Source organism: Chionomys nivalis, chromosome 11 (assembly GCF_950005125.1).
Source record: "Chionomys nivalis chromosome 11, mChiNiv1.1, whole genome shotgun sequence".
NCBI classification, from domain to species: domain Eukaryota; kingdom Metazoa; phylum Chordata; class Mammalia; order Rodentia; family Cricetidae; genus Chionomys; species Chionomys nivalis.
Genome location: NC_080096.1, coordinates 46,669,986 through 46,696,868, shown reverse-complemented (window position 1 = coordinate 46,696,868; position 26,883 = coordinate 46,669,986). Strand labels below are relative to the sequence as shown.

The 26,883-nt window shown below is 43.0% G+C and overlaps 1 protein-coding gene across 1 annotated transcript in view; it reads left to right on the top strand.

Moving 5' to 3' along the window:
- Positions 1 to 26,248, top strand: part of Ube2u (ubiquitin conjugating enzyme E2 U) — a 45,554-nt gene extending 19,306 nt beyond the window's left edge. Inside the window, exons 6-8 of the mRNA XM_057785232.1 lie at positions 6,439 to 6,487; positions 17,145 to 17,233; positions 26,163 to 26,248. Of these exons, the coding sequence (XP_057641215.1) occupies positions 6,439 to 6,487; positions 17,145 to 17,233; positions 26,163 to 26,248 (224 nt within the window). The remainder of the gene's footprint in view (positions 1 to 6,438; positions 6,488 to 17,144; positions 17,234 to 26,162) is intronic.
- Positions 26,249 to 26,883: the final 635 nt, after the last annotated feature.

Below are 26,883 nucleotides of genomic sequence, written 5' to 3'. Positions count from 1 at the left end.
ATTTGATCAATAGTCTTCCCTTATTTTGTTCCTGTTGTTAATTTCTTAGGTTAGTGTACAAAATAATGTGTTTGGTTTCATCAAGGTGTCCTTACACATAAGCATTCTTAACTTTTTTTTTATATTTATTTATTTATTATGTATACAATATTCTGTCTGTATGTATGCCCGAAGGCCAGAAGAGGGCACCAGACCTCATTACAGGTGGTTGTGAGCCACCATGTGGTTGCTGAGAATTGAACTCAGGACCTTTGGAAGAGCAGGCAATGCTCTTAACCACTGAGCCATCTCCCCAGCCCTTAACTTTTTTTCAACTGTTCCCTCCCACTACTCTCCCCTATCTCTCACCTTTCCTTTACACGTAAACATTGCCCTATTTCCCACCTCCTCACAGAGCTTTTCCTCTGCATCTCATGATCTGCCTGCTAAGTGTGGCCTGTTTCACTTGATGCAATGATTTTCAGTTGTACTCATTGTCCTTTATAACTGCATAAAAATTCATTGTATATGTAGACCACATTTTCTTTGTTCATCTGTTGATGGACACATCTCAATGGGCCCATTTCTTGACTATTATGAATAATGAAGCTATATGTGTAATTATGCCAATAATTCTGTGACTGGGAGCCTTGAGAAATATACTCAGTTTTTTTGGTGAGTCTCCATACTAATTTCTATAATGGTTATTTAAGGTTATATTCCTGTAGATGGAAGTTTCTGTCCCACCTGGTCCTGCAACCATTCCATCCCAAAGAAACCCACAGATGCTTATCTTAATTATAAACTGTTTGGCCTATTAGCTCAGGCTTATTATTAACTAGCTCTTGCAACTTAAATTAACCCATAATTCTTGTCTATGCTTAGTCACGTGGCTTGGTACTTTTTCTAAGTGATGCATTCTCATTTTGCCTCCTCTACATCTGGCTGGTGGCCGACTCTCTATTTTTCCTCTTCTCAGAACTCTCTTAGTCTAGTAGCCCCACCTATACTTCCTGCCTGGATACTGGCCAATCAGCATTTTACTAAACTATTATAAGTGACAAATCTTTACAGTATACAAGAGCATTATCCCATCATATTTTTACTGGTGATGAATGAATAAGAATTCCTGTGTTTTGCACTGTTTTTATTTTGATTACTACCTAGTTCACTGATTGTTGTACATCTGTTTAAGTGGTTTAAATCTTCTTGACTTAACTTTGGTAGGTCATATGTATCAAGAATTTATGTTTCTTCTAGATTTCCCAGATTTTTAGAAATATAAGTTTCCAAAGCACTCCCTAATGAATCTCTGTTTTTTTTTTCCCAGTGGAATTTGTCTTAATCTCCTTTTTTACATCTCTCATTCCATTAATTTGGATGTTCTCTTTATTTTGGTTATTTGATTAGGGATCCATCAATCTTATATTTATTTTTCAAAGAACCAGCTCTTTGATTGAATCTATGCATTATTCTTTTTTCATTAATTTCTTCCATGAGCTTCACTATTTCTCACCACCTGATGCTTTTGGGTTATGATTTGTTTTGTTTCTTCAATGACTCACCAGTCCTTTAGAGACTGTACTGTTCAGTCTCCATTTATTTGTGTTGTTTCTGCAGTTTTCTTGCTATTGATTTCTGATTTTACTCTACTATAATTTAATAATATATGAGATTATTTTGACTGCTTTTTATTTGGTGAAACTTGATTTTTCCAACCTAAAATGTGATCTACGTACTTACAGAAAGTTCAATAGGCTGCTGACAAAAGAAGAATATTGTTTCCATTGGATGAAATAGTCTGTAACTGTTAGTCTGTTTGACCTATAGTATAGGTTAACTCTAGGGTTTCACTTGTTGATTTTAAGTTGGAATGAATCTAGAGAGAAGAGTGGAATAATTAAATCTGCCACTATTACTGCATCAGCACCCATCTGTGCTTTGCATCCATTAGTGTTTAGCTTATAAAACTATGCATCACGTGGTTTAGAGCATATGTATTTACAATTGTTATATATTCTTAATGGGTTGTCTCCTTTAGTAATGCGTACTCCCAGTCTCTATCTCTCTGACTCATTTCAACCTGAAGTCACTTTATCAGCCATCAGACTGCCATGCAAGAGGACTTTAGTTTCTGTTCCCTTGCTGGGTTCCTTTGTGATCTCTGATTTTTAACCTGTGGGTGTCTTCCAGTGAGGTGCGTGTCTCAGAGACAGCAGAATTTGCATTTAGCTTTTGAATCCTGTAAGTCTATGTGTCTTTATCGGTGAGCTGAAGCCACTTACATTTTGTGTTATTATATAGAAAGGTTTACTAATTTCTGTAATTTGCTGACTGTTTTTCTGGTTGAATTATTGTTTGTTCTTTTGTTCTCTTCTATTAATCCCAAGGATTTGCTGCCTTACTGTGTGAGACTGATGGATTCCCCCAGCTTTCCTTTGTTCCATTAGTCCCCTCCCGAAATCCACCTATGCCATCCTCTCATAATGAAGATCGTCTCGCTCAGTCCTCTCTCTATAAAATTCCTTTTAGTGCCTTTAGCGATGCTGACTTAGTGACCACAAAACTGCTTTATTTGGATTTGTCTTGAAATGTCTGATTTCCTTTTTTTTTTAAATAGCACTGATGGATATAGCAGTCTTGGTTGGTGTGGTGGTTTAAAGAAAACTGGCCCCCAAAGGGAGTGGCACTAACGAGAGGTGTGGCCTTGTTGGAGAAAGTATGACACTGTGGGGATGGGCTTTGAGGTTCCCTATGCTCAAGCCACACCCAACGAGGGAGACCACTTCCTGTTGCCTCTAAGTCAAGATGTAAGAGTCTCATGTCTGCCTACACACCATGTCACAGCATAAGAATAATGGACTGAACTTTTGAAACTGTAAGCCATCAATAAATGGGTTCCTTTAAAAGAGTTGCCATGGTATCTCTTCAGAGCAATAGAAACCCTAACTAAGACAGTTGGTAATTATTTTTAAGGATTCAAATGTGTCACGGAGAGATCTGATATTTGGTCTCTGTAGTATCACCCTCTTACAGCTATTGATGTGTCTTTGTTTTGTATTTTTGACATCTGGACTCTAATAGTGTGAAGTTCTTCTCTGGTCATGTCTATTTTGGATTCTAAATACTTCTTGTGTTCAAATGTGTTTTTCTTTCTCTGGTTTTGGGAAATTTCCTATTATCATTTCTTTGACAATTCTCTGTGCATCTTTCTATTCTTTGTATTCTTAGTCTTTGTATTCGGTTTCATTTATTATTATTGTGGGGCGTGCAGTGTTAACACACACAGATGGCTGAATGCATGTGGATGTTGGAGCACAACTTCATGGAGTTGGTTCTCTCCATCTACCTTTAAGTGGGTTCTGACCATCTGTCAAACCCAGGACTCCAGGCTTGAGCGGGAAGCACCCTTACCTACTGAGCATCTTGTTGGCCTGATTTTGCCTCTGACTGTATCAGTGGATGTCATGGTTATTCCATCGCATCCCATTTGATACTTTTCTTATTAGTACAGCATTTCATCAACCTGTCTTGACAGTATTTCTTCTGCTTGATCGAGTCTATTGATGTTTTCTGTAGAAATTATGTTGATTCATTGATTTTTTTCTACTTTCAAACTTTCCCTTTTTTAAAATCTCAATTTAATCTCAAGAAAACATGAAGTTTTCTTCCATGTTACTGACTTTTTCTTCAACCATATGGCTTATTTCTTATTCAAATTTCTGACACTCTCTTCTCTGTTGCTGACTTTCTTCTCTATGTCTGGATTGAATTCACACACTTGTTTGCACCCTCTCTCAGGTCACTGATCATTTTTACATAAAATCTTTGAAATTTCCATCCAAAATCTTCCTTATTTCAACAGGGACTGAGGAGTTAAGGACTTTTGAAGGAGTCAAGTTACCATTTCTAGTTTCCCGCATGTCTGGCTCACAGTATATGTATTGATTGGTTAGTTACAATATACTCTTGGGAACTGAATTCCCAGTGATGCTCAACCAGGAGGAGATAAACCCCTGCGCCAGCAACATCAACCAACAAAACATGGAAATACACTGTGGTGACGTATTTATATGTGTCTGTACCTATGTGTGCACAAATCTGCATGCATACACATGTATGTCTGTGTGTATCTGTGGGGTGTGTGTGTGTGTTGTCACCTTGATAGGATCTACAATTACCTCAGCGACAAATCTCTAGGCTTATCTGTGAGATATTTTGTAGTGTAGGTTAATTGAGGTGGGAAAAACTCCCCTGACTGCTGAACTGAATAAAATGGAGAACATGAGCTAAGTACCAGCCTTCATCACTCACTGCTTAGTGACTGTGGATGTAGTGTGAGCTGCTTCTGTTAGCTGAATGGATGCAGCACGAGCTGCTTCTGCTAGGTGACTGTGGTTGCAATGTGAACTGCTGCCTCCAGCTTCTTCTTTCTTGCCTTCCTTGCCACAGCAGATTGTGTTTTCTTTTTTTTTCTTTTCTTTTTTTTTTTTTTTGTTTTTCGAGACAGGGTTTCTCTGTGGTTTTGGAGCCTGTCCTGGAACTAGTTCTTGTAGACCAGGCTGGTCTCGAACTCACAGAGATCCGCTGCCTCTGCCTCCCGAGTGCTGGGATTAAAGGCGTGCGCCACCACCACCCGGCCCGGATTGTGAGCCAAACCAAATCATTCCTTTCTCAAGTTCCTTTTGTCAAGTATTTGCCCAGCAAGGAGATAAGCAAATCTATGACACTTAAAATCAATGGCAATTCACTAATTTGCACCAATGACCACAAAACTCCTGTAGCGTGTATTGTGACATTAGAAATGAGTTAAGTATGGGAATAGTGGATGGCTGAGATACAGGGAGGGGAAGGGGAAGGGGAAAGCGGGGTGGGGGCAAGAAGTCAGCACATGAGAGGAGAGAGAATGTGGAGAATGATAAAAGACATTATGGGGCGGGGAGAAAGAAAATTGTATGGGGGCGGTGGTTTGAATGAGAATGGCCCTCCGAGGCTTGTACGTCTGAATATTTGCTCCCTAGTTGGTAGAAGAACTGTTTGGGAACAATGAGCAGGTTTAGCAGGTGTGGCCTTGCCCTGGGTGACAGTTTAGCCGAAGGGTGTCTCCCACGGAGTGCAGGAAGCGACAACAGCACTAAGATGTGTAACAGGCGAAGGACCTGCCTTTGTACTTTCAGGGCTTCCTGAGTGTTGGTTTCTCTCCTGGGGAAAGCTGCTGTGAACTTGGACTTCAGAATTCTCAGGTTCCGCCCCATGAGTGACAACTGCATGGCTTCAGAATTTGACCCCTCCTGACCTCAGGCTCAAAGGCACCAAGCTCCAGAGCCCTCTTAGTTGATAACCTGTGTTCCTAGACTGCAGGGGTCAGGCTCTCACCCTCCTCCTCCTCCTCTTCTCCTCCTTGTCCCAGCCTGAGCTCCTCTCCTGCTGCCTGTCCCTGTACTTCCTCAGAGTCTGGCCCTGATGCTTTCCGCTGCCCCTCTGTGTCTTCCCTCCCCCAGGGGCCACGACAGGCCCCTGAGAGTCTTTCCAACCTGTAGGTGTTCCCTAATCTCAGGCCCTCGGGTCACTCAGTTGTTAACAATAGAAAGGCCCACTGCTGCATGACAAACATGGAATCTCTCCTCCACTGACGCTACTCCAAGGAATCACTGTCTCGCCAACACCTGCAACTAGATTTGAGGCTTGTGGGAACCGTGGGCTTGTTTTGAAGGTAGGCCTGCCTGCCTGTTCTAGACCTTCGGCGTCCCCTCCTCCACCAGGGACCAATGCCAAGGCAGCTGTAGTGTGTTCTGCTTGTCTCTCGGTGTCATGGTGTGTCTTTCTATTCCCCCTGATCTTTCCCAGTACCCTTCAGTTCCTTCAGGAATTTCTGAAGCTTTTATCTTTGTTTCTCTCACTGGGATAAAGTCTGTTTTGTTTTGTTTTTTTCCTGTGTCTGAACATCTCCTTCGCGGTCCCTCAGAGGAGGAGTCTTTACTTCTTCCCACTGTCTGTCCTCCACGCTGCTGTTCAGCCCCGAGTCTCCACGACTGTCTCTGCAGAGGGCGAGCATCCTGCCTCCATTCTGGGCGGGGTTCTCTGGGGTGAGGGTGGGAAATGCAGGTCTGTGCTCGGCCCCCGGTGTCTCCTCTCAGAGTTACCTGGCACCTTTGGGCCCCGAGTTCTTTCTGGAGTACAGCTCCGCTTGCCAGCTCTGCTTGCTGTCTGTTGGCCTTTCCTGGTCGTGCAGCTAGGTTTCCGCTTCCCAGGACCTGCCAGCACGGTTGCCATTTGACATCTGCTTTCCATCTTGACATTCTTTCTTGTCAGTTTTCTTCCACTTCCTCGATGTTGTGTGCAATACTTTTTTTTAAAATCCCTATACCGTGATTTTATAGAGGCTTTGGAAAGAATGCACATAGCACCACCTCTTCCAGTTCCAAGTCACCAGAACCTTTTTCTGTTTTCTCTTTGCAGTAAAGGAGGGCGACCTAGAGCTTTCTGAAAAGCCACAAGGGTCTATCAGGTAAGTTTTTCTTGATTGGCATCTCTGTCAGTTTTTCAACCCAAGCCAATATTAAATGATACTGACTTTCTGATTTGTCATGAAGATACTCAAAAAGATTTACGTTTATTTTATTTATGTGTATGTTGGTGTCTACGGAGGAGAAAAGCGAGCATTGGTTCCTGAAGTTGTAGTGTCGTGATTGTGAGCCTCCTGATGTGGTTGTTGGGACGTGAACCCTGATCCTCTGGAAGAGCAGCAAGTGCTCTTAACTGCTGAGCCATCTCTCCGGCCCCACATTTTACATCATTTAGTTTAGAAAGGGAACCATATATTTCTCTCATAATAAATTATTTTTAGGAAGAATGTGGGAAATTATTAAGTTCTTTCTATTGAATCTACCTTTGATGGATCTATAATGAACGGATCTGTTTTATTTCTGTTTATATCTGTTGTATTTGCATTTTAAATGGAACAAAAGTGCTGTCGGTGAAATAAGCATAAATCATTGTAGACCACAAAACTCCAAGAATTTTAGAAGAAGATGTGATTAGCCCTAACTCAGAAAACAGTCAGGGCCAAAGCCATTGTATCTTTCCTTCCTTCGTTCCTTCCTTCTTTCCTTCCTTCCTTTCTTTCTTTTTTCTTTCTCTCTCTTTCTTGTTTTCTTTGTAACAAATTTTATATTTTGATTTTTAATTGTGGGTGGGGGAGGTTCATATGAGCACAGTGCCCAGATTGGCCAGTAGAGGGTGTCAGATTCCTCCAATGGGGAATCCAAGGGACCATGAACTTTGCAGTGATTACACATTGGGGATCAAACTGGTTCCTTGGAAGAACAGCAAATCCCCTTGAGTTCTGGGCCATCTCTCCAGCCCCCACTGTAAATTTTAAGAGAAAGCCTGGCAATGTAGCAAGACCTTGGCCTTGAGCGTGTGAGCAAGGTGCAGTCTGTAGAGTCTCCTAAATTGTAACTACTTGAAAAAAGTGCTCCAGCCTTTGCTTTCTTGAGCTTCAAACTTAAAGCCAATTAGCTGGTATTGAAGTCATGCTTGATTTAGCGCAGGTTTCCTTGACTATAAGGAAAGTAAACTTGGACCATTTAGGTCCTGAAACTGTGCTGAAAGATCATGTGCCGTCCAGTGAATGGTCCATTTGGCTGGGGCTCCCCGAAGGTGCTGCTGTACACTCAGTCTGTGGGCGAGAGCACCTTCCCCATCCTGATCACACTCTGATCAGTGGTACACGCATGACTTCTTGTCATCCATGAAACATGGGTAGCCCTGGGACCGCAAACGTTCTTGCTGCCTGGGACTTAACTGTTTGCAGCATCCATCACACAGTGCCAACATTAACCGACAAGTCCAGAGAACTTGACCAGGAGATTGTCTCTGGTTTGATTTCAGCAGTTCCTCTGAACCCAGACAAGGATAAATGACCCCGAATCAAGTCTGGTTTATCAGCCTCACTTCGTGAAACCTTGACTTCTCTAGAGAAGCCTTCAGGTAGGACAGAGTAGGGGCTAGAGAGTCAGGACTTGAGTATGCTTCGTGGTTCTAGTATATATCATGATGAGATTGGTTGTGTGGGTTCCCATGTTGGCCCTTGATATGTTGTTCACGGCTCAACTGTGTCTTCTCTCTTTGGGTCACTCATTCTTTGTTTACCGGTGTTTGTGTTTGTGTGTTCATGTTATATGTGTGTGAGAGAGAAACAGAAAAAGAGAGAGATGGAGAGAGGAAAGAGAGATGGAGAGAGGGAAGAGACATGGAAAGAGGAGAGAGAGAAAACAGGTATACATGTACCATGGCTTGCATTTGGAGGCAAGAAGACAGCTTTGGGGAGTCACTGCTCTCCTTCCTTGGTGAGCAGGGTCTCTCTTGACTCCACTGTCAAATGCTGGACTCAAGAAAACTGGCCTTTAAATTCTAGGTGATTCTCTTGTCTGACTCTCACCCGTCTTTTAAGAGTGCTGGGGTTACAGATGCACACTATCATGGCAGCCTTTTTCGGCAGGGTTCCCAGAGATTGAACTTGCTGGCCCCCACCTTTTAAATAATGTATCACAATGAACTCTTGCAGAGATTATTCAAGGAGAAATACTGCTCTTAGCAATGTGACATCTAGCCCATTGGTTTGGAGCTTTGCAATAACTTCATGAGCAGGAAGGAAAGATACACATGTAGAAATGTGTTCCAGAGGCATGGCCTCTGAACACAGAAGATGAAACAAAACTCAAGCAGACTCGAATCAATTGCCTGGAACAGAGGCAGGGAAGCAGAGGGGTTCTGTTGATGTTGAGCTAGGGGTTCTATTGATGTTGAACTAGGGGTTCTATTGATGTTGAACTGGGGGTTCTGTTGATGTTGAACTAGGGGGTTCTGTTGATGTTGAACTAGGGGGTTCTGTTGATGTTGAACTAGGGGGTTCTGTTGATGTTGAACTAGGGGGTTCTGTTGATGTTGAACTAGGGGGTTCTGTTGATGTTGAGCTATGGCGTTCTGTTGATGTTCAACTGGGGGTTCTGTTGATGTTGAACTAGGGGGTTCTGTTGATGTTGAACTGGGGGTTTTGTTGATGTTGAACTGAGGATTCTGTTGATGTTGAACTGAGGATTCTGTTGATGTTGAACTAGGGGGTTCTGTTGATGTTGAACTAGGGGTTCTGTTGATGTTGAACTGGGGGGTTCTGTTGATGTTGAACTGGGGGGTTCTGTTGATGTTGAACTGGGGGGTTCTGTTGATGTTGAGCTCAGAGGTTCTGTTGATGCTGAGCTAGGGGATTCTGTTGATGTTGAACTAGGGGTTCTGTTGATGTTGAACTGGGGGGTTCTTTTGATGTTGAACTGGGGGGTTCTATTGATGTTGAGCTCAGAGGTTCTGTTGATGTTGAGCTCAGGGGTTCTGTTGATGTTGAACTAGGGGGTTCTGTTGATGTTGAACTGGGGTTTCTGTTGATGTTGAGCTCAGAGGTTCTGTTGATGTTGAACTAGGGGGTTTTGTGATGTTGAACTAGGGGGTTCTGTTGATGTTGAACTAGGGGTTCTGTTGATGTTGAACTGGGGGGTTCTTTTGATGTTGAACTGGGGGGTTCTATTGATGTTGAGCTCAGAGGTTCTGTTGATGTTGAGCTCAGGGGTTCTGTTGATGTTGAACTAGGGGGTTCTGTTGATGTTGAACTGGGGTTTCTGTTGATGTTGAGCTCAGAGGTTCTGTTGATGTTGATCTCAGAGGTTCTGTCGATGCTGAGCTAGGGGATTCTGTTGATGTTGAACTGGGTGTTTTGCTGATGTTAAACTGGGGATTCTGTTGATGTTGAACTGGGGATTCTGTTGATGTTGAACTAGAGAGTTCTGTTGCCGGGCGGTGGTGGCGCACGCCTTTAATCCCAGCACTTGGGAGGCAGAGGCAGGCGGATCTCTGTGAGTTCGAGACCAGCCTGGTCTACAAGAGCTAGTTCCAGGACAGGCTCCAAAACCACAGAGAAACCCTGTCTCGAAAAACCAAAAAAAAAAAAAAAAGAGAGTTCTGTTGATGTTGAGCTAGGGGTTCTGTTGATGTTGAACTGGGGATTCTGTTGATGTTGAACTGGGGGTTCTGTTGATGTTGAGTTTCTGCAGTCAACTGAGATTTCTGCATATCCTCTAGAATGTCACACACCAATTGTGCCACAGTCTTTTTCATGGAAGGGCAGTTACTTTATCCCTGTCTTTAAAATTAATTCACCAATCACGCCGTCCTGTAGCAGACACTATACTCCATGTTGGGGACACACCCCTTTAAATTGTGACCCCTAAATTCATGAGGCTTGTATTCTAGAATGCAGAGCTCTTCTGCAGGAGAGTAATCAGGGACAAGGACAGTGTAGGAAATGTCTTCTGCCAGATACCCAAGGCCACGGGGCAAACACTGATAGGATAGCTAAGGAGGAACTTGAGGAATGCCAAGGTCAGAATGAGTTCTACTTAAATGAGTCACTCTGAGCAGAACACTTACACACTCACACACATACGCATACACACACACACACACACACAGAGCCTTTTCTTTTCTTTCTAAACTTCTTTTAGAAGTCTGTACTTTTTTTTTAAACCTTAGCATCCACACTTCGTAGGTGCAGTCTGGTGTTAACTGAGCTGTGACCATTTGTTGTTGAGTTGCATAGACTCAAAGGCAGATGTAAACCCAAGGAGCCTAGGCAATATTGAGGAGAAAGCTTCCTTGACAGCACATGGAAAGGAGACCTAGAAGCCTGCTCTCAAGAGGAGCCCAGGCCTGGTGGTCATTTCTAAAGGCAGGGCAGGAACTCCCCTGTGGACCAGGGAGCAGGGCTTTTTTTGCAGAGAGTGACATAGGAAAGCATGTGCCCCACAGACTGCTAAACACAGCAGCCCCTGCTGTTCACAGGCAGTGAGCGAATTCCAAGACCCCCAGTGGATGCTGAAATCACAGGTAGTACCAAACTCTGTGTGTTTGTATGTGTGCATGCTTCTGTGCATGTGTCTCCCCCTGTACATCCGTATTCATCACTTGTTTTGTTGCTATAACAAAATACCTCACAAAAACAACTTAAGGAAGGGTTTATTCAGGCTCACAGTTGGAGAGTGGGAAAGTCATGGTGGCAGCTGGTCGCTGGTCACATTGCAGTCAAGAAGAAGAGAGCAATGCATGTTGCTGCTTGGCTCTCCTTTTCCCTTTAAAAGATGCTTTGGGACATGGAGCTAGAGGATGGCTCAGCAGTTTAGAATACTTGTTGCTTTTGCAGAGGAACTGGGTACCATTCCAAGCGTGTACCATGACTAATCACAGATAACTAAAACTGCAGAGAGCAAAACTATGGGTAAGGGGTGGGCTACTACAAATTATTTTTCACAGATATTATGATTATCTCCACAGTTAGATCCAATTAAGTATAGAAAGCTTGAAAACTGGCAAGTGAATATAGCAAAGACCCTACAGACAAAAGTAATAGTTTAAATAAACTATATTTGTGTGTGTGTGTGTGTGTGTATCCAAATAGGGAAAATAAAGGTCTTCGAGACAACTCACCATCTTCTCGTCTCAGCCTCCCCAGTGCTGAGGCTCTAGAGGTGTGCTGCCAACAAGAAAATTTTTACATGTCATTGTAATAGTATCACAATGTTTAAAAAAAAAAGATACATAAGACACCTGTACTGAAGTCCACAAAATATTTTAGAGATAAAAGTTAAAGGGCATAAGGAGGAGAAACATCTACTACTTGTTGCTTAAAGAGTGCCATATTATTATATATATATTGTTTGTACCCAGTTTAAGAACTGGTTGAATTGTGTTCCCCCGGAACCTTATAAGCTACTTCTAGCTCTTGCCTAGGGTTGTAAAAGGACAGACAGTAGCAAGGCCGTTGAGATAACAAAAAAGGCTGACCTGTGATATCAGCAGGTGCTGTGCTAGAATGTTGTGATGAGACTCACTCTGATTCAGTCCTGTTCGTGTATGCATAAGTGTACACATCGGTGTATTGTGGGTGTGTGTGAGTGTGTATGTGTGTGTGTGTGTGTGTGCGCGCGCGCGCGTACATGCACCTGTAACCATGTGCACTCACTGGTGGACAAGGGGTGATACTGGGCGGACTGAACATTGGATGGATTGCTCTATCCCTCTCTGTCTTATGAACTCAAGACAGGGTCCTTCACTGATCCTGGAACTTGCCACTGGCTGCCCAGCAAGCCCTAGCTATCTTTCTGTCCAAACTGCACCCGTGTTGGGACTGCAGGTGCAAGCAGCCAGTCCAGTTTTTACATGGGTTCTGGAGACTGAGCTCGGGTCCTCACATGTGGCAAACGTCCTTACCCAGATAGCCGTCTCTCCAATCCTGGTTTAATCATTGTCATTATAATTCCTGTTCTTATCCCTGAACTAAATGCCCTGGCTGGAGAGCCTAGGCTGTCAATCCTGCTGTCATTTCGAGCTGGGTCTCCGCATGATGTGGAAAGAGCATGAGAAACACCGGGGAGACAAACCCTGGTATCTCCTATGGTAGCTTTCACAGACAGTTATTTGACTGGACCCAGACTGTGATGAGGAAGAAGAAGAAGGAATGCAAAGGAGAGAAAGTCTGTAACTAGAAAATATTGCACAGAAACAGAAGTACAATATATAAGAAATTCAAGATTTACAGGAAGTCTTAAGAGATCGTGGGGCTCTGGAGAGAAGAATGAGAGACTGGAAAAAGGAAGGGCGTGGCCAGCTGATGAAGAGTCAAGTTTGAGAGGGCTGAGACTTTATCCCCCAGAATTAGATGACAAATACCACTTCCCACAGAGGCGTCACCCTCCCTGGCATAAAGAGTAGAAGGCAGGGAAACAGCTAGGAGGCTGTCTAGGATGAGCAGTGGGAAATGAGGAGATACTTTGGGAGGGCAATTAAGGAGGCCCGTGACTCTGAGTGCTGATGAGGTGCTCAACTTGGCTCTTCTCATGCATGCTTTCACTGAGTACTTATGACCCCTTGAGAAAAGTTCTTTCTCTCAGCAATGAGGAAACCAGTAGAGGAAGGTTACATAGCTCACCCCGTCACACTGTCAATAAGGAACTGAGCCAGAGAGTTTGCCCTGCTAATTCCAGCCCCTGTAGTCTTAAGAACTAGTTGGTGCTGCAGAAGACATTTCCAACCAGTCAAAGTTTGAGCTGAATGCTGCTTCCATAAAACAGCATCACCATTATTTTCTTCTTTCAGGCAGTGAGCCCTCTTGCTGGAAAATTCTAGAAAAAAAAATGTACGTTTAAATTGCTCACAGTTTAAACATCAGGATGAATCTTGTGCTGTTTTGCTCTATCCCCTGGAAGGAGACTTACATCTTTATCCGATGTATTCACGCTCAGCATACCCTATGCCCATTGGTCACCCAATAGCCATTTAGGCCATCACGGGATGCTGCATATTAAACCTATATCACTTCATCTTTTCACATAGGCATCTGTCAACTCACATCATGACAGGAAGAGTGAGTGCAAGGCAATAAAATAGTGTAAGACACAGAGAGACTATTCTCATTCACCGCGCTTTATTATAGTGTGTTGTCATAATTGTTCTGTTTCTGATTACTTAGTTTTTAGATCTATTTATTAAATTTTATGCATGTAAGTGTTTTGCCTGCATTCATGTATGGGTACCATGTGTGTGTGTGTGTGTGTGGTATCTCCAGGAGTCAGAAGGCATCGTACCCCCCTGGAACTGGAGCTAGAGATGGCTGAGAGGCACCGTGTAGGGCTTGGAATGGTACACAAGTGCTCTCTGAAAGAGCAACAGGTGCTCTAAACTGCTGAGCCATCTCTCTAGCTCCATGTCCCAAAGCATCTTTTAAAGGGAAAAGGAGAGCCAAGCAGCAACATGCATTGCTCTCTTCTTCTTGACTGCAATGTGACCAGCGACCAGCTGCTGCCATGACTTTCCCACCTTCCAACTGTGAGCCCGAATAAACCCTTCCTTAAGTTGTTTCTGTGAAATATTTGCTACAGCAACAAGACAACTGACTAATATAGATGTATAGGGACACACACACACGCACACACACACATACAGAGAGAGAGAGAGAGAGAGAGAGAGAGAGAGAGAGAGAGAGAGAGAGAGTTTGGTACTACCTGTGATTGTGATTTCAGCATCCACTGGGGGTCTTGGAATTCGCTCACTGCCTGTGATAAGCAGGGGCTGCTGTGTTTAGCAGTCTGTGGAGCACATGCTTCCCCGCATCACCCTCTACAAAGAAAGCCCTGCTCCCTGGTCCACAGGGGAGTTCCTGCCCTGCCTTTAGAAATGACCTCCAGCCTGGGCTCCTCTTGAGAGCAGGCCTCTACATCCCCATTCCATGTGCTGTCAAGGAAGCTGTTTCTCCTCAATATTGCCTAGGCTCCTTGGGTTTACATCTGCCTTTGAGTCTATGCAACTCAACAACAAATGGTCACAGTTCAATTAAACACCAGACTGCACCCTTACTGGCTCCTTATAAGTTGGTGTTACTCATCCTCTGCTAAACACTGGTTTAGAAATTGTTTTCCTTAATGGCTTCATCTGTTAATCTGTCTCTGTCTCTTTCTTTTTTCCATTCCCAGTTTCACCCTCAGACCCCTAAAGGTCATGTTGGTTTCTCTGTCATATCATCACCCGAGTCGGCCTCTGAAATTACACTCATATTTTACTTCAGACCCACATAATGCTGTCTGTTAGTAGAAATCTAGTCTTCTGGGCTTCAGAAAAGATTTGACCCAACAAGCCTTCATCTCTCATGCATCAGGTGATTGGCTACCTGATCTTCCCTCAGCATTGGTTTCAACTGTACCTGCTCCTAACCTTTGCTCCCACCCCGGTTAAGTCTCAGTTAGCTCATTACCTTTGTCACTTCGTTTCCTAACTGAGCCTACATTTAGTCTTATGGAATTTACCCTGTGTGAGACCCCTGAGGACACTGTCACTCAAGCCCCAGCTCCTTCTTTACTTTCCTGTTTAGGAACCACTGATGGCCCTCAGTTCTGATGAACCAAGTTGGTCAGCCAGTTCTGAGCCTTCTCTGCCTACATGGGAAGATCCTGTACCACCAAGCTCCACCCATTGGAACAGGCTTTGGCTGCTCTCAATCTGAACTCTCCACTGAGCTCAGCTGCCTCAGCCTTGTCTTCCCTTCCTCCAATATGCTCTGTGTGTGCATGCAGGCACACCAGATCCAAGTCCTGAACATGACTGAGTCTGTCCCCTGAGCCTAGAATGCCTCCTCCCTTTCTACAGACATGTGCCTCAAATGACTCCCCGATGACTGTCAAACAAAAGTTTTATTGTCTTCCTTCAAATTCTTTTGTTTATTGCCACTTCTAAAGAAGTACAGTCAATATATTATGCTATCTAAATGCAACACCTTATTATGGGACTAAAGAAAGCTGTTCTCTTCTCTCTGTCAGGATTATGTGCTATATCAACAGAATAACCCAACTTTACTGCCCAGTATAATTTTTAAATTTGCATTTCCTCCTTTTTCATCATCAGAGATGATAATCAGTATGTTGTTGATATTGATGGGAACTACAAACATATTATTTATCTCCTTGTTAGTTTAGTAGTCTAACTAATTAATTTTAAATATAGTGAATATTATTTTAAGGGACTGTTTCCTCTATATAATTGGAAATGCAAACGTTTAAGATATTCTGCTTTGTGTATTCAATCTAACCACCGTTATACCTTTTAGGGTAATATTTTTTAATTATTCTGAGAAAAAGAAAAGCAATCCCCAAAGGGCTAACAGTTTGAAACTGAACAGGACACCCCTACAAAGGGAGAGGGTCATAGGTCATCCTCAAACAGACAAAAGACAATGGAGACGATTGTGCCTAAAGATGGTAATTTTTTTTTCATGAGACAGTGTGTTGACAGTTTCCTTCCTCTTGGGTCATTGTCGTCTGTTAAATGACCTGTGACAGCAAATTGATCTCAAGATTTTCATGCAAGAGATACAAGGCAGCCTTTCATTTTGCTGCCCTCTCTGCAAAACGCTGAAACATTTCGGGGGGCAAACTCATGTTACCTTAGCATATTGTTCGGCCGCGTGAAGCTTGGCAGGCTGTGCTGGAAAGCACTATGAGCAATGGTTAATTTATCTTCACACATTTCAGACGTCTACTTATGTATGATTGGAAAAGTAATAACACATTTGAAAACTGTTAGTTTTAAAATTAGGTGTCATAAACTGCTAACTAAATGGATGCACTGATCCATTTAAATATTGCCCCATTAATTTCAGAATTGAGTCAAACACTTACCTTAAGGAACTTACAGTTGACCCCTAAAAATTAATACTAATATTTTTTTGACTGAAAATGTTTCTCCTTCCAAAGAATTGAAAAATTAAATTGAAGATCAGATATAAGGGATATTACACCTGATGTTTAAGCATCTACGTGCACCAGTTATCTGGTGACTTCACATGCCTGAATGTTATCTCGAAGTAATGTCTTCTTTACAGAGCCATAAACTGCTCTGCTCAACAAGTTCGTAGTAAAAATGCATGCAGGTGTAGCGACTTAGGAAGTGGTCTTCAGTTGCCACTTACTGCATTACTAGAAGCTTCTCTCTCCTGTAAGGACGTTTAAGAAAACTTTACTGTAGAGTGAAGAAAATTACAAATATAATGCTTCCCTTAAGGATCCTTTGAGATACTGGCATTAGTCTTTTTACAGTGCAGATAAATATGCACATAGATGGGCATTTCTATTCATTACTGAAAAATTAGACAGTTTGTCTTTTCTGTGATTTTACTTGTCAGTGGCAAATGTGTTTTATTCATCTATTCAATGGGTAATTCTTAGAGAGGTATGTCCAAAACCCAACCTGATGGCACACGCCTGTAATCCCAGCACACAGGAGACTGAAGCAGGAAGATTGTGAGTTCAGACCAGTTTGGGGTACATAGAGGGCAAGACTTGCCAGGGACACACATACCTGGTCTCATAAGAATGAAAGGAAAGAAGGAAGGAAGGAAGGAAGGAAGGAAGGAAGGAAGGAAGGAAGGAAGGAAGGAAGGAAGGAAGGGGAAGGGAAGGAGAGTATCATAATTTTCAAATCAGCCTCATTTGATATGATTGTTAGCTGAATTGTATGCTCTGATAATTTTAAAAGCAACCTTACAAATTATATTTTGTTTGTATTTTCAGAGTAATTAAGAAAATCTCATTTAATGATTACTACAAGACATGGTCTACGATAGCCACATCACAAACAGCAGAACACTCCAGAAATCCATGTAAGCAGATCTAACCTTCTTCTGTGTCCTTCTAATATCCATTAACCATTGGATCGTTCTGATTGTCTTACTTTTAAAGACTAGTTGACACGTCTCGGCTATGCAAGAGCAGTAAGCTGTTTGCTGGCTCTCTGTGCTACACTAGTCACTCAACAACTGTTAATTTAGTGCCTCATTTGTGTAGAGCCCTGACCTGAGTCCCCTTAAAAGCCAGAAGAAGAGTAGGCAATTGATGGAGTTCTTAATCTTTTGAGGTTTACTTAACTGCCTTCGCCCAAGAAAGGAGAGTTCACAGCTGGGTGGATCTTTCCATTTCAAAGACAGTTATGCCCCAAGTGAGAGCCGGCACAGAGAGCAAATGCAGGCAGAAGAAGTGAGAGCCCAGGGAGGGCAGTTCGGCTACATCCCTGTAAGGAAGCATTGTCTGGGGACCACAAAGACAGAATGTGAGAGCCGGACAACTGGTTCCATTTAACTGGACTTTCAGAGTATATGTCTTTATTTCCTCCAAGTAGGCTATCCCAGGCCCCACACACTGCAATGAAAACGTGGCTTTGCCCCGGCCATCCTGTCAAAGTGGCATGGGCCTCCTGAAGTCAGAAGTGACTGCGGAGCCCAGAGTCTGCAATGACGTTCTGAAGTGCTTTTCTCTCCTAGCTCTTGCTGCCTGTGCTCTCATTCATGCGCATGCTGCCCTGCGTTCGCAAGTTTTATTCTTTTTGCCTAGGTATTCTGCCTCTTTTCCCAGTGATGACCTCGTCCCTACCCTTCTCCCCATCGCCCTGAAAGGCCTCTCTCGCTGCCTTCCTTTTCATCAGTCAGTGATGCCCAACCCACACCTCCAGCCAGACCCTCTTCTGCACACAAGGGCACATGTGCAGCCAGGCCCTGAGCCCCCCACCTACACATGGTACAGGCATGCCATTCAGATATCCTGAGCCCAGTTCTCCCTGGAGCTCCCAAACCTGCCCCTCCTTCCTTCTCTGCCTTAGGTACTGGGAGCTCATTATTTTTTTTCATTTTCTTCTGCCTAATAATCCTTAGAACAACCTTATGCCTTTTAATTTTTTTTGTCTTCTTGATTTATCTCTTGTAACATTATAATGCTTCTACTCACCTCTGTCCTCAAGGTCACTGCTTTAATTTTGAGTCTCATTGGGCATCATCTCATTGCAGTTGTTTCCTAACTATAGCAAAAAAAAAAAAAAAAAAGTTGTATTTATTTTTCAGACATAAGATAAGGCAAAGGTACTATTAAGCTTAACAAATATAAAACCAAGTAAGCTAGATAATGTTTATGAAATCACATGCTCTCTCAGGAAGCTGGTTATTGATTATTTTCTGATTATACATTATCATCCCCACTCACACATGAGTGTTTGAAAAAATCATTTAAAGGGTATTATGATACACAGATTTTAGCAACACTGTTAGTTCAAAGAATTTTATTGCTGATATCAAAGTTCATGGGTGTTTAATTTCAAAGTTTGGTGGCCAGATGCACCTTAGGCAGCGGGTATGTTTCAAGGGCCATGAATAGAGTATAGAGAGACACAGATGAATTTGGGGACAATAAACATTTATTGTGAAATCATAATGTTGAAAGATACTTACTCCAGGGACCAGGGGCTAAGAGGCAAATTCCTCCAAGACCCAACCACCCAAAAAATGGTTTCTGATTTTTTTTTAGGACGGTAATATGTAAATGCACGGGGGGGGGGCTCAGAAACTTTACTCATAGGCAAAAGATACAAAAATGTGCCAAAATTTGAGAGAGTTTGGGAACAATTGCCTCTTAATAAAAGGCGATTTTAAAATGGAAGAATATCATGGTGATTTCCTGATAGCGGTTCCTCCCTCAAAGGGGTTTGACTCGGGCGTGTTGGGTTTTGTTGTCTCTACATCCGTCTGTCACTAACCCAGTCTGTAACTCATGGTCTGCGAAAGCAAGGGCCTGGGCCTAGTTCTCCGTAGCCCAGAAGTATTCCTAAGACTTTGAGTCTAACACTGGATGGCAGATTTCACAATCCCACTGCCCCTCCTTCCCCTGGAATGGCTCTCAAAATGTTCCAAGAGCCTGCCTTCAAAAATAGCCAGCACCTAATTTTCAAAAGCAAATGCAAACCTGACAGAATCTGCCGGCCTTGTTGTCTTTTGATAGTTCAGTTGGTTGGGAGCCAACAGTGGCTTTTTCTAATGGCCTAATTTCCTCGCAGTAATGAAGATAAAGCTTTAGGTCGTAGACTGCTCCTCCAATGGCTCAGAGCGCAAAGGAAACCTCCCAACTTCAGTTACACGTCCATATTCTTGTCGCTGCTGAGGCTATGAATGGCCCGTGCATATTTTAAGAGATTTGTATTTTATGAGTAGGAGGTAGTTGTATTTTGATTTGCCTATTAACACTTTTTCATATTTTTGAGCCACAAAGCTATGTTTAGATTTTAATACCATAACCGCCAGGAGTGTATTCTTTCACGATACAGTCTGTAGAGCGTGTCTGTATATGCTATGCTTCTAACCAGGCTCCTTCATCATCCCTTTATTTATTCATCCGATGATATTTATTTACTGAATATCTTAATATATAATAACAAATATCTGCCCGAGGGACTAGACATGATTCTAACCCTTTGTTCTTCAGATGAGAAAACGAGACTTAGGAGAAACCAGGTAATTTAGCTAGGGTCATCCACATGCAAGAAAATGTCACATATTCGTCAGTCTGTTGCTGTCCTTGGCCCAGCTGCCTTGTTTGTAAAAGTGAGAGCAGTCACAACACAATGACTTCATAGGGTGGAAGTGCTTAGAGATCAGCAGCCAGTACACGCGCCTGTCCTCAGTTAGTAGCACTGTGGTCCAAAGACTTGGATTAGACCTCTGCCTTGCATTTCCTTCCTATGATATATTCTGCCTTTATAGCATGACAATGTGTTATCCCAGCAGAGTGTGAGATTTACATTCAAATGCTGAAGGATAAGCAGCGTTTCTGAAATGCACGTCATTTCCATTCACAGTCATAGGAAATCATACAGAGAAATGTACCAGCGACCCCGCTGTTCTCTGCCCATCACTATAAAATGTCAAATCAAGGGCTTGGCAGAGAGAAAAGCTATGCATATGGTTGTAGGAACAGCTCTTTAAGGACAGAATACGATCCCCATACGGAAATGCTTACGTTCCAGGAAAAGAATTCCTGAGAGCGCCATGCTGTGCGGCGCTGAGTGGAGGCTCCCTGGTGCTTGTTTGCTGTCAGCGGGCGAACCAAACAGCCTCCGGCATCGGGAGGGGGGGGAGGGGGGTGCTTGCTTTCACCCCAGGAGACTCTCAGTCTTTGAGGCTTCCCAAGGCCCTTCCTTCCTTGCGAGAAGCAGCGTGCCTGCTTCCAGAGCCCGGCCTCACAGCCTCAGCTGCTCATTAGAGCCACCTGCGGAGCCTGTAAAAATTCCAACACAAAGAGCACACCCAGACCAGTTCCACCGGGGCTGCCAGGAGGACTGGGTAGTGGGAGTTTTGAAAGCTCCCTGGGCGACCATAACGCACAGCCACAGGTGGGGACAGCATGACGTCAGAAGTCAGCAACTCTTTAGCCCGATGCTAGTTTTGCAACATGTGGGTAAGAAAATTCAAACGAATGGCTTGCCTAGTTGAACGCCATCTTTCATTCCTGTTAACGAGCAAAGAACATTCGCCCTGCTCTTAGGTGCTCTGGGGTTGTCTGAGATAATATGTCTGTAAAGGAAACACAACAAATGCAAGCCGGTGCCATGTTTTCTGGATGTGAGAGTGTGAGTTCCTCGAGAGAAGATGAGCGACTTCCAAGTCACCTTCTGCTTCTGCAGGAAAAGCGGCACATCATTGCCAGTGGCAAAAGAACAACTGGGCACACAACAACCTGAATTCTGCTAGGAATTTAGAGACCTCAACTCAGACCAAGCCAGGATTCCTGGCTTCAACGCCAAAGATGAGGCAAAGTTGAAAAAAAAAAAAGTTAAAAGTATTTTGGTATAGATATAAGCATGAAAGTCAAGAGATAGGCACTCAGAAGGAAAGATAAACCCAAGGGGATTATATGTTTCTCTAGAGAAAGTAGGGAAAATAAGGCCTGGGCTTCTCACAGGAGAGTGGTAATTAATTGTCTCACTATTATCCATAGGGACCTTTTGGTGACTCTCAAGTTATCTTTCCAAGGGTGGCTCTGAGATTCCTGCCCTCTTTTGTTCTCATTTGGTAAACGAGATTATAGAGTGGTTCTGGAGGTGCCTTGGATGAAATTATAATCTGATAAGGAAAACCAGAAGCCTCTAGGGTTGCACAAGGACTTTAGTACACATGTGTCCTTTCATTGTAAATGGGGTTTCTGGTGAGATTCCTAGAAAATTACAGGTTTACATCTGGGAAGAGAGAAAGGCCTTAAGCGGTTGTTAATTGTGCATTCTTGCTTTCCTGCTTGCTAGGGGCTTCACTGGATTCAGAGGAGAGGAATATTTCTCTCTTTTCGTGCCCCCCTAAATTTTCCCTGCCTCTTTTTAAAATTTTTTTTTATTTTATTAAAAAAAACAAATCAAAACAAAAATAGACTATTTTTTTTATTAATTTACATTCCAATTCCAGTTCCCACTTCCTCCCCTCCTCCTATTCCCTCCACCTTTCCCCTAACTCCAACTGCCAGGCTAAGAAGCCAAAAGGAGCCTACCCTACCTCAGGCATAGCAAGACCAAGAGCTGACTTATGAGCATGGAGGCTTGTTAGAACCCAAAGAGACCTAGAGGGTACTCCTGCCTTTCCCTTGGTGAGTTCAAAACAAAACAACACACACACACACACACACACACACAAATCACATAGAGAAAGTATCTGTATCAGCAAGATTTGTCCAGACTGTAATGCAGCTTTTTAGGTTCAGATGAACCCACATTGTCCCAACATTGACTATCTAGGTGTGTCTTTGTAAGCCATCCTGTGAGCTTTGGAAGACTTTCTTACTGTTACTAAGAAATAAGATTGTAAGTTTTTTATATATACATTTCAGAAACCATATAGATGTGTTTTGTGGACAGGCTATATGACTGGCAATAAATTTCTGACTTTTGCTTAATAAAATTAAGGGATTCGATTATTTTAAAAAGATAGATCCCTGCCTCTTTCTGTCCTGTCTCATTATGAAAAAAAAAAAAAATGAGTAGGGAGGCATACGGTCCTGAGTTCTCTCCCCCACTGCTGTAGAAACAAACAAATTCCAGAGTGGAAGCAACACTGTAATTTTCAAGAGAAAGAATGATATTACGAAAGCTGTGGAAGGAACCCTCTTCTGCCATGACTTGTGAAACCATCCCACAAGCAAGAGATGTGAGGATTTCACCCTCTAGAACTTGGACCCGCTCCTCCTCCTTTGTCCTTTTCCTGTAATCAGCATCGCTCTTTGAATATGTACATCCTAACAGTTGACTGTCTTGGAGACAAGAAGATGCATAAGGAGTTTACAAACGGATGGTAGAAGACAGATGAGCAGAAAAGAAGTCATAGAGGTCAGATATGAGAAGCCTTCAAGGTCTGTAAGCAGAACTGTGGTGTCTTCACCTCTGAGACGAAAGCAGTGAAGCTGGAGTCAACACAACATGAACGCACTGCTCGGAGAGGTGGCCTGGCCTCTCTGGGTTTGTAATACATAAAGTGGGGACCGCCTGCCATACAGCTTCACACCCATAAGGCAGGAAAGGCCTTTCAGAAAAGTAAAGAAAAATACAAATTTTTTAGTAGAAACTCAGCAAAATCTTTAATTTTGTCCATGCAAATGGAAGATGGTTGCTATGACGACACTGGAACATTGCTAGTCTGTCAGGGAAAAATGGTATAACAGCTCTCCTCCACACCTCCTCTACATCCCCACCGCCTATAGTAAGAATTCCAGGGGCTGGTAAGATGGCTCAGAGGTTAAGAGCACTGGCTGCTCTTCCAGACGTCCTAAGTTCAAGTCCCAGCAACTACATGGTGGTTCACAACCATCTGTAATGAGATCTGGAGCCCTCTTCTGGTCTGCAGACATACATGCTGGTGAAACACTATATATATATATATATATATATATATATATATATATATATAAATTAATTAATTTTTTAAAAACGAATTCCAGTTACATATGCCACTCACCTAAAGGAAAGACAATTCTTCGCTAAGAACTCGAGAGAGCTAAGATTTGCTTCTTCAGTGGAATGCAGGCTCTACTGAAGCACCAGCATGAAGAGTCCAATGGGGCCTGGAAGGCAGCGTGGCTGTGTGTGCTCATGTGGAACTGAGGAAGAGAAAGGTTAGAGTCTTCCTAGGAATGTTGGTGAAAAATCATCTCCTTTAACAGAAGGAAAAAATTTTCTGTCTAAAGCAAATGGCATTACATTCCAAAGAAAAAACAAATCCTCGGTCAGGCGTAGTGGTGCACACCTTTAGCACCAGTGCCCAGGAGGCAGAGGCAGGCAGAGCTACGTGAATTTGAAGCTGGCCTGGTCTACAGAGCTAGTTCCAGGGCAGTCAGGGCTACACAGAAAAACCCTGACAAAAGAAAGAGTAAACCACTGTTAGAGATTCCAAATAACAGTAAGACTAGTAGAGAACATCTGGCCAGTTAGGTGGTTCAACTACAACCTAGAAGAGGGGAGGGGAGAGGAGACGAGAGGAGAAGAGAGGAGAGGAGAGGAGAGAAGAGGAGAGGAGAGGAGGGGAGGGGAGGAGAGGAGAGGAGAGGAGAGATGGAAAGGGGAGGGAAGGTAGAGAGAGGGGAGAAGCCCATGTGGATCTGTGATGTAGGTTAAGAGTACAGTTTTGGGTACATTTTATGCGAATTTTTTTTTTTTTTTTTTTTTTTGGTTTTTTGAGACAGGGTTTCTCTGTGGCTTCGGAGCCTGTCCTGGAACTAGCTCTGTAGACCAGGCTGGTCTCGAACTCACAGAGATCCGCCTGCCTCTGCCTCCCGAGTGCTGGGATTAAAGGCGTGCGCCATCATTGCCCGGCTTATTTGATTGGCAGCATAAAGCTTGTGACTAACCACAAACTTATGAGCCAGTAAGGTAACATGATTTCAAACTATTCTAATGAAGACATGAGCTAGGTTGACAGAAACGCAGCACACAGTGGGCCGGCAAGTCCACTTGCACCTGTACCAGTCAAACAAAGTAAAAATCCTGCTGTTCGGGAATGCTAGGGATGGAAGCCCAGGGCTCTGTCACTGAAATGAATTCTCTGTCGTGGACATAAGGGGGTTTTGTTTAGTTGTGTATAATTGCATGTGTCTGCTAGTAGAAGCCAGAGGTGTTCGATTCCCTGGAGTTGGAACTATAGGTAGTTGTGAGCTCCACGTGGTGAGAATTGAACCCAGATCCTCTGGAAGAACAGTAAGTGCTTTTTTTCCCTCCTGGTTTTTTGAGACAGGGTTTCTTTGTGTAGCTTTAGAGCCTGTCCTAGAACTTGCTCTGTAGACCAGGCTGACCTAGAACTCACAGAGACCCACCTGCCTCAGCCTCCTGAGTGCTGGGATTAAAGGCGTGCGCCACCACTGCCTAGCCAGCAAGTGCTCTTAACCACAAATCCATTTCTCCAGCTTCGGGATATAAATTTTTAATAGGTTCATCAACTAAGGTTCTCACGAGAACAGTGAAGATGATTGTCTCTAGAAAAACCAAATTCTAAGAAAACGTTGAAGGAGCCAAGGCTTCCTTAAGATCTGCCTTCCAGCATTAGAGGCTCACTCCTTGGGAGAGGGGTGAACTTGACTGGCATGGATCCAGAAAGATGAACTGGGCCAGAGACAACTCCCAATGCTCAGATTAAGGGAGGCCACGGTGGACTTTGTCATCAGCTAGGGGAAGGGGCAGTGTCATGGATTCCCTTGGGGCCAGCAGGACCATCTGTTTGAGACTCTCGCTCTGTGAAAGATCCAGATCTGAAATGTCCCTGGAATGTGGGTGTCCAGCAGAATCTTTACTTGGAGAGTATAGGCTCCGGAAGCAAAACCAAGTGACAGTTCTCAGAATAGAGATGAAAACGTTGTTACTTCCAATCCCAAGATTCAATTTTTCACTCCAAGCACTGAATTAGAAATTCATTAAGCTATTAAGGTCCATGATTTTCATGAGTTATCTTAATACTTTATTTCTATTACTAAGATACAAAGTTTCTGCAAGTTTAAAGACAAAATTGGCTTTTATTAGTGAATCATGAATTGGGTAGCAATTTAACTACAGGATAGGAGATCTTGGGTCCTACAGGAACCAGGAAACAACCAGGTCCGTTTTCTCATGAGGGAACAGCAGAGGGGACTGCCAAGCCTGACTGGGACCTTCCTGTTGGTTAGTGTAGTCTGCTTTGTTTAGGGACTCTGTTACTTACTTTAAGCAGCACTGTGAACAGAAAATAAAATAAAATAAAAATAAAGGAAAATCCATCTTTTTTGTTTTTCTTTCCAAGACTGGATTTCTCTGTGTAGCCTTAGCTGTACTAGAACTCACTCTGTAAACCAGGTGGGCCTCAAACTCAGAGATCCATCTGCTTCTGCCTCCCTAGTGCTGGGATCAAAGGCATGTACCATCACCCAGCTTGAGGAACTCCATCTTGCAGTGATATTGGGGCCTAGTGCAGGACTTCAGTCCAAAGCAATGATCTACCATAAATTTTATTTAACTGCATAAATGATATATAAACGAATGTCATTATAATGAAAACAATTTCTAAGTCACAATCTACTTATTTCAAACAGTATTGAGTATTACATAGAACCAATAAAAAGAAAACATTTGCAAAGTCTTTAAGCATTGTAACATGAACTATACAGTGTGTGCAATTGCAACATATCAACTTAATGAAAAGTGAGGTACTTTCGACTCTGAACTATATTAAAGAATGTATATAACTATTTCTTTTTTAAATCATTTTATTTCAGTTGTTGGAGATCCAAAATTCATGGGTCAGTACTACAAATGGAAGCAACAAAACCGACAGCATCATAAACAATGGAAGCTGAAGTAAGACATTCCAAGCGTTTTGACTGTGTGTTGGCATTAACCTTGAGTGTTGGCGATTCTGCTCTCTACTATCTACTGAGCCATTGGCAGAAACCCTGGGAAGAGCAGCCTATGCCTTTTCTAAGCATGAGAATAATCATAAGAAAGTATAATTTTCTTTCACAGGAACACAGGTAGGAAAGCTAGTAAGCAGAGACTGCACCTTTGTTTCCCGGCCACCCAGACCCAAAATAATCACATAGAAACTGTTAATTACCACACTGCTTGGCCAATCACTTAGGCATATTGCAAGCTAGCTCATATGTTTTAAACTAACCCATTTTCATTATTTTGTATTTTACCATGAGGCTCATGGTTTACAGGTAAGGTTCTGCAGGCGGGCCTATTTGTCCTTTGGCAGGTACATGGCATCTCCCTGACTCCGCCTACTTTCTCCCAGCATTCTGTTTAGTTTTCCCATCTAGCTCCATTCTGCCCTGCCACAGGACCAAAGCAGCTTTATTCATTTTCAAAACACATTCACAGCATACAGAGAGCAACGCCACATCAAAAGCTGGCATCATGGAGAGAGGACATGAGCCCTAGAGGAGCAAGTTGGTCCTCTTCAGAGTTAGTTATCACCAGTTAGTTACCTTTTCA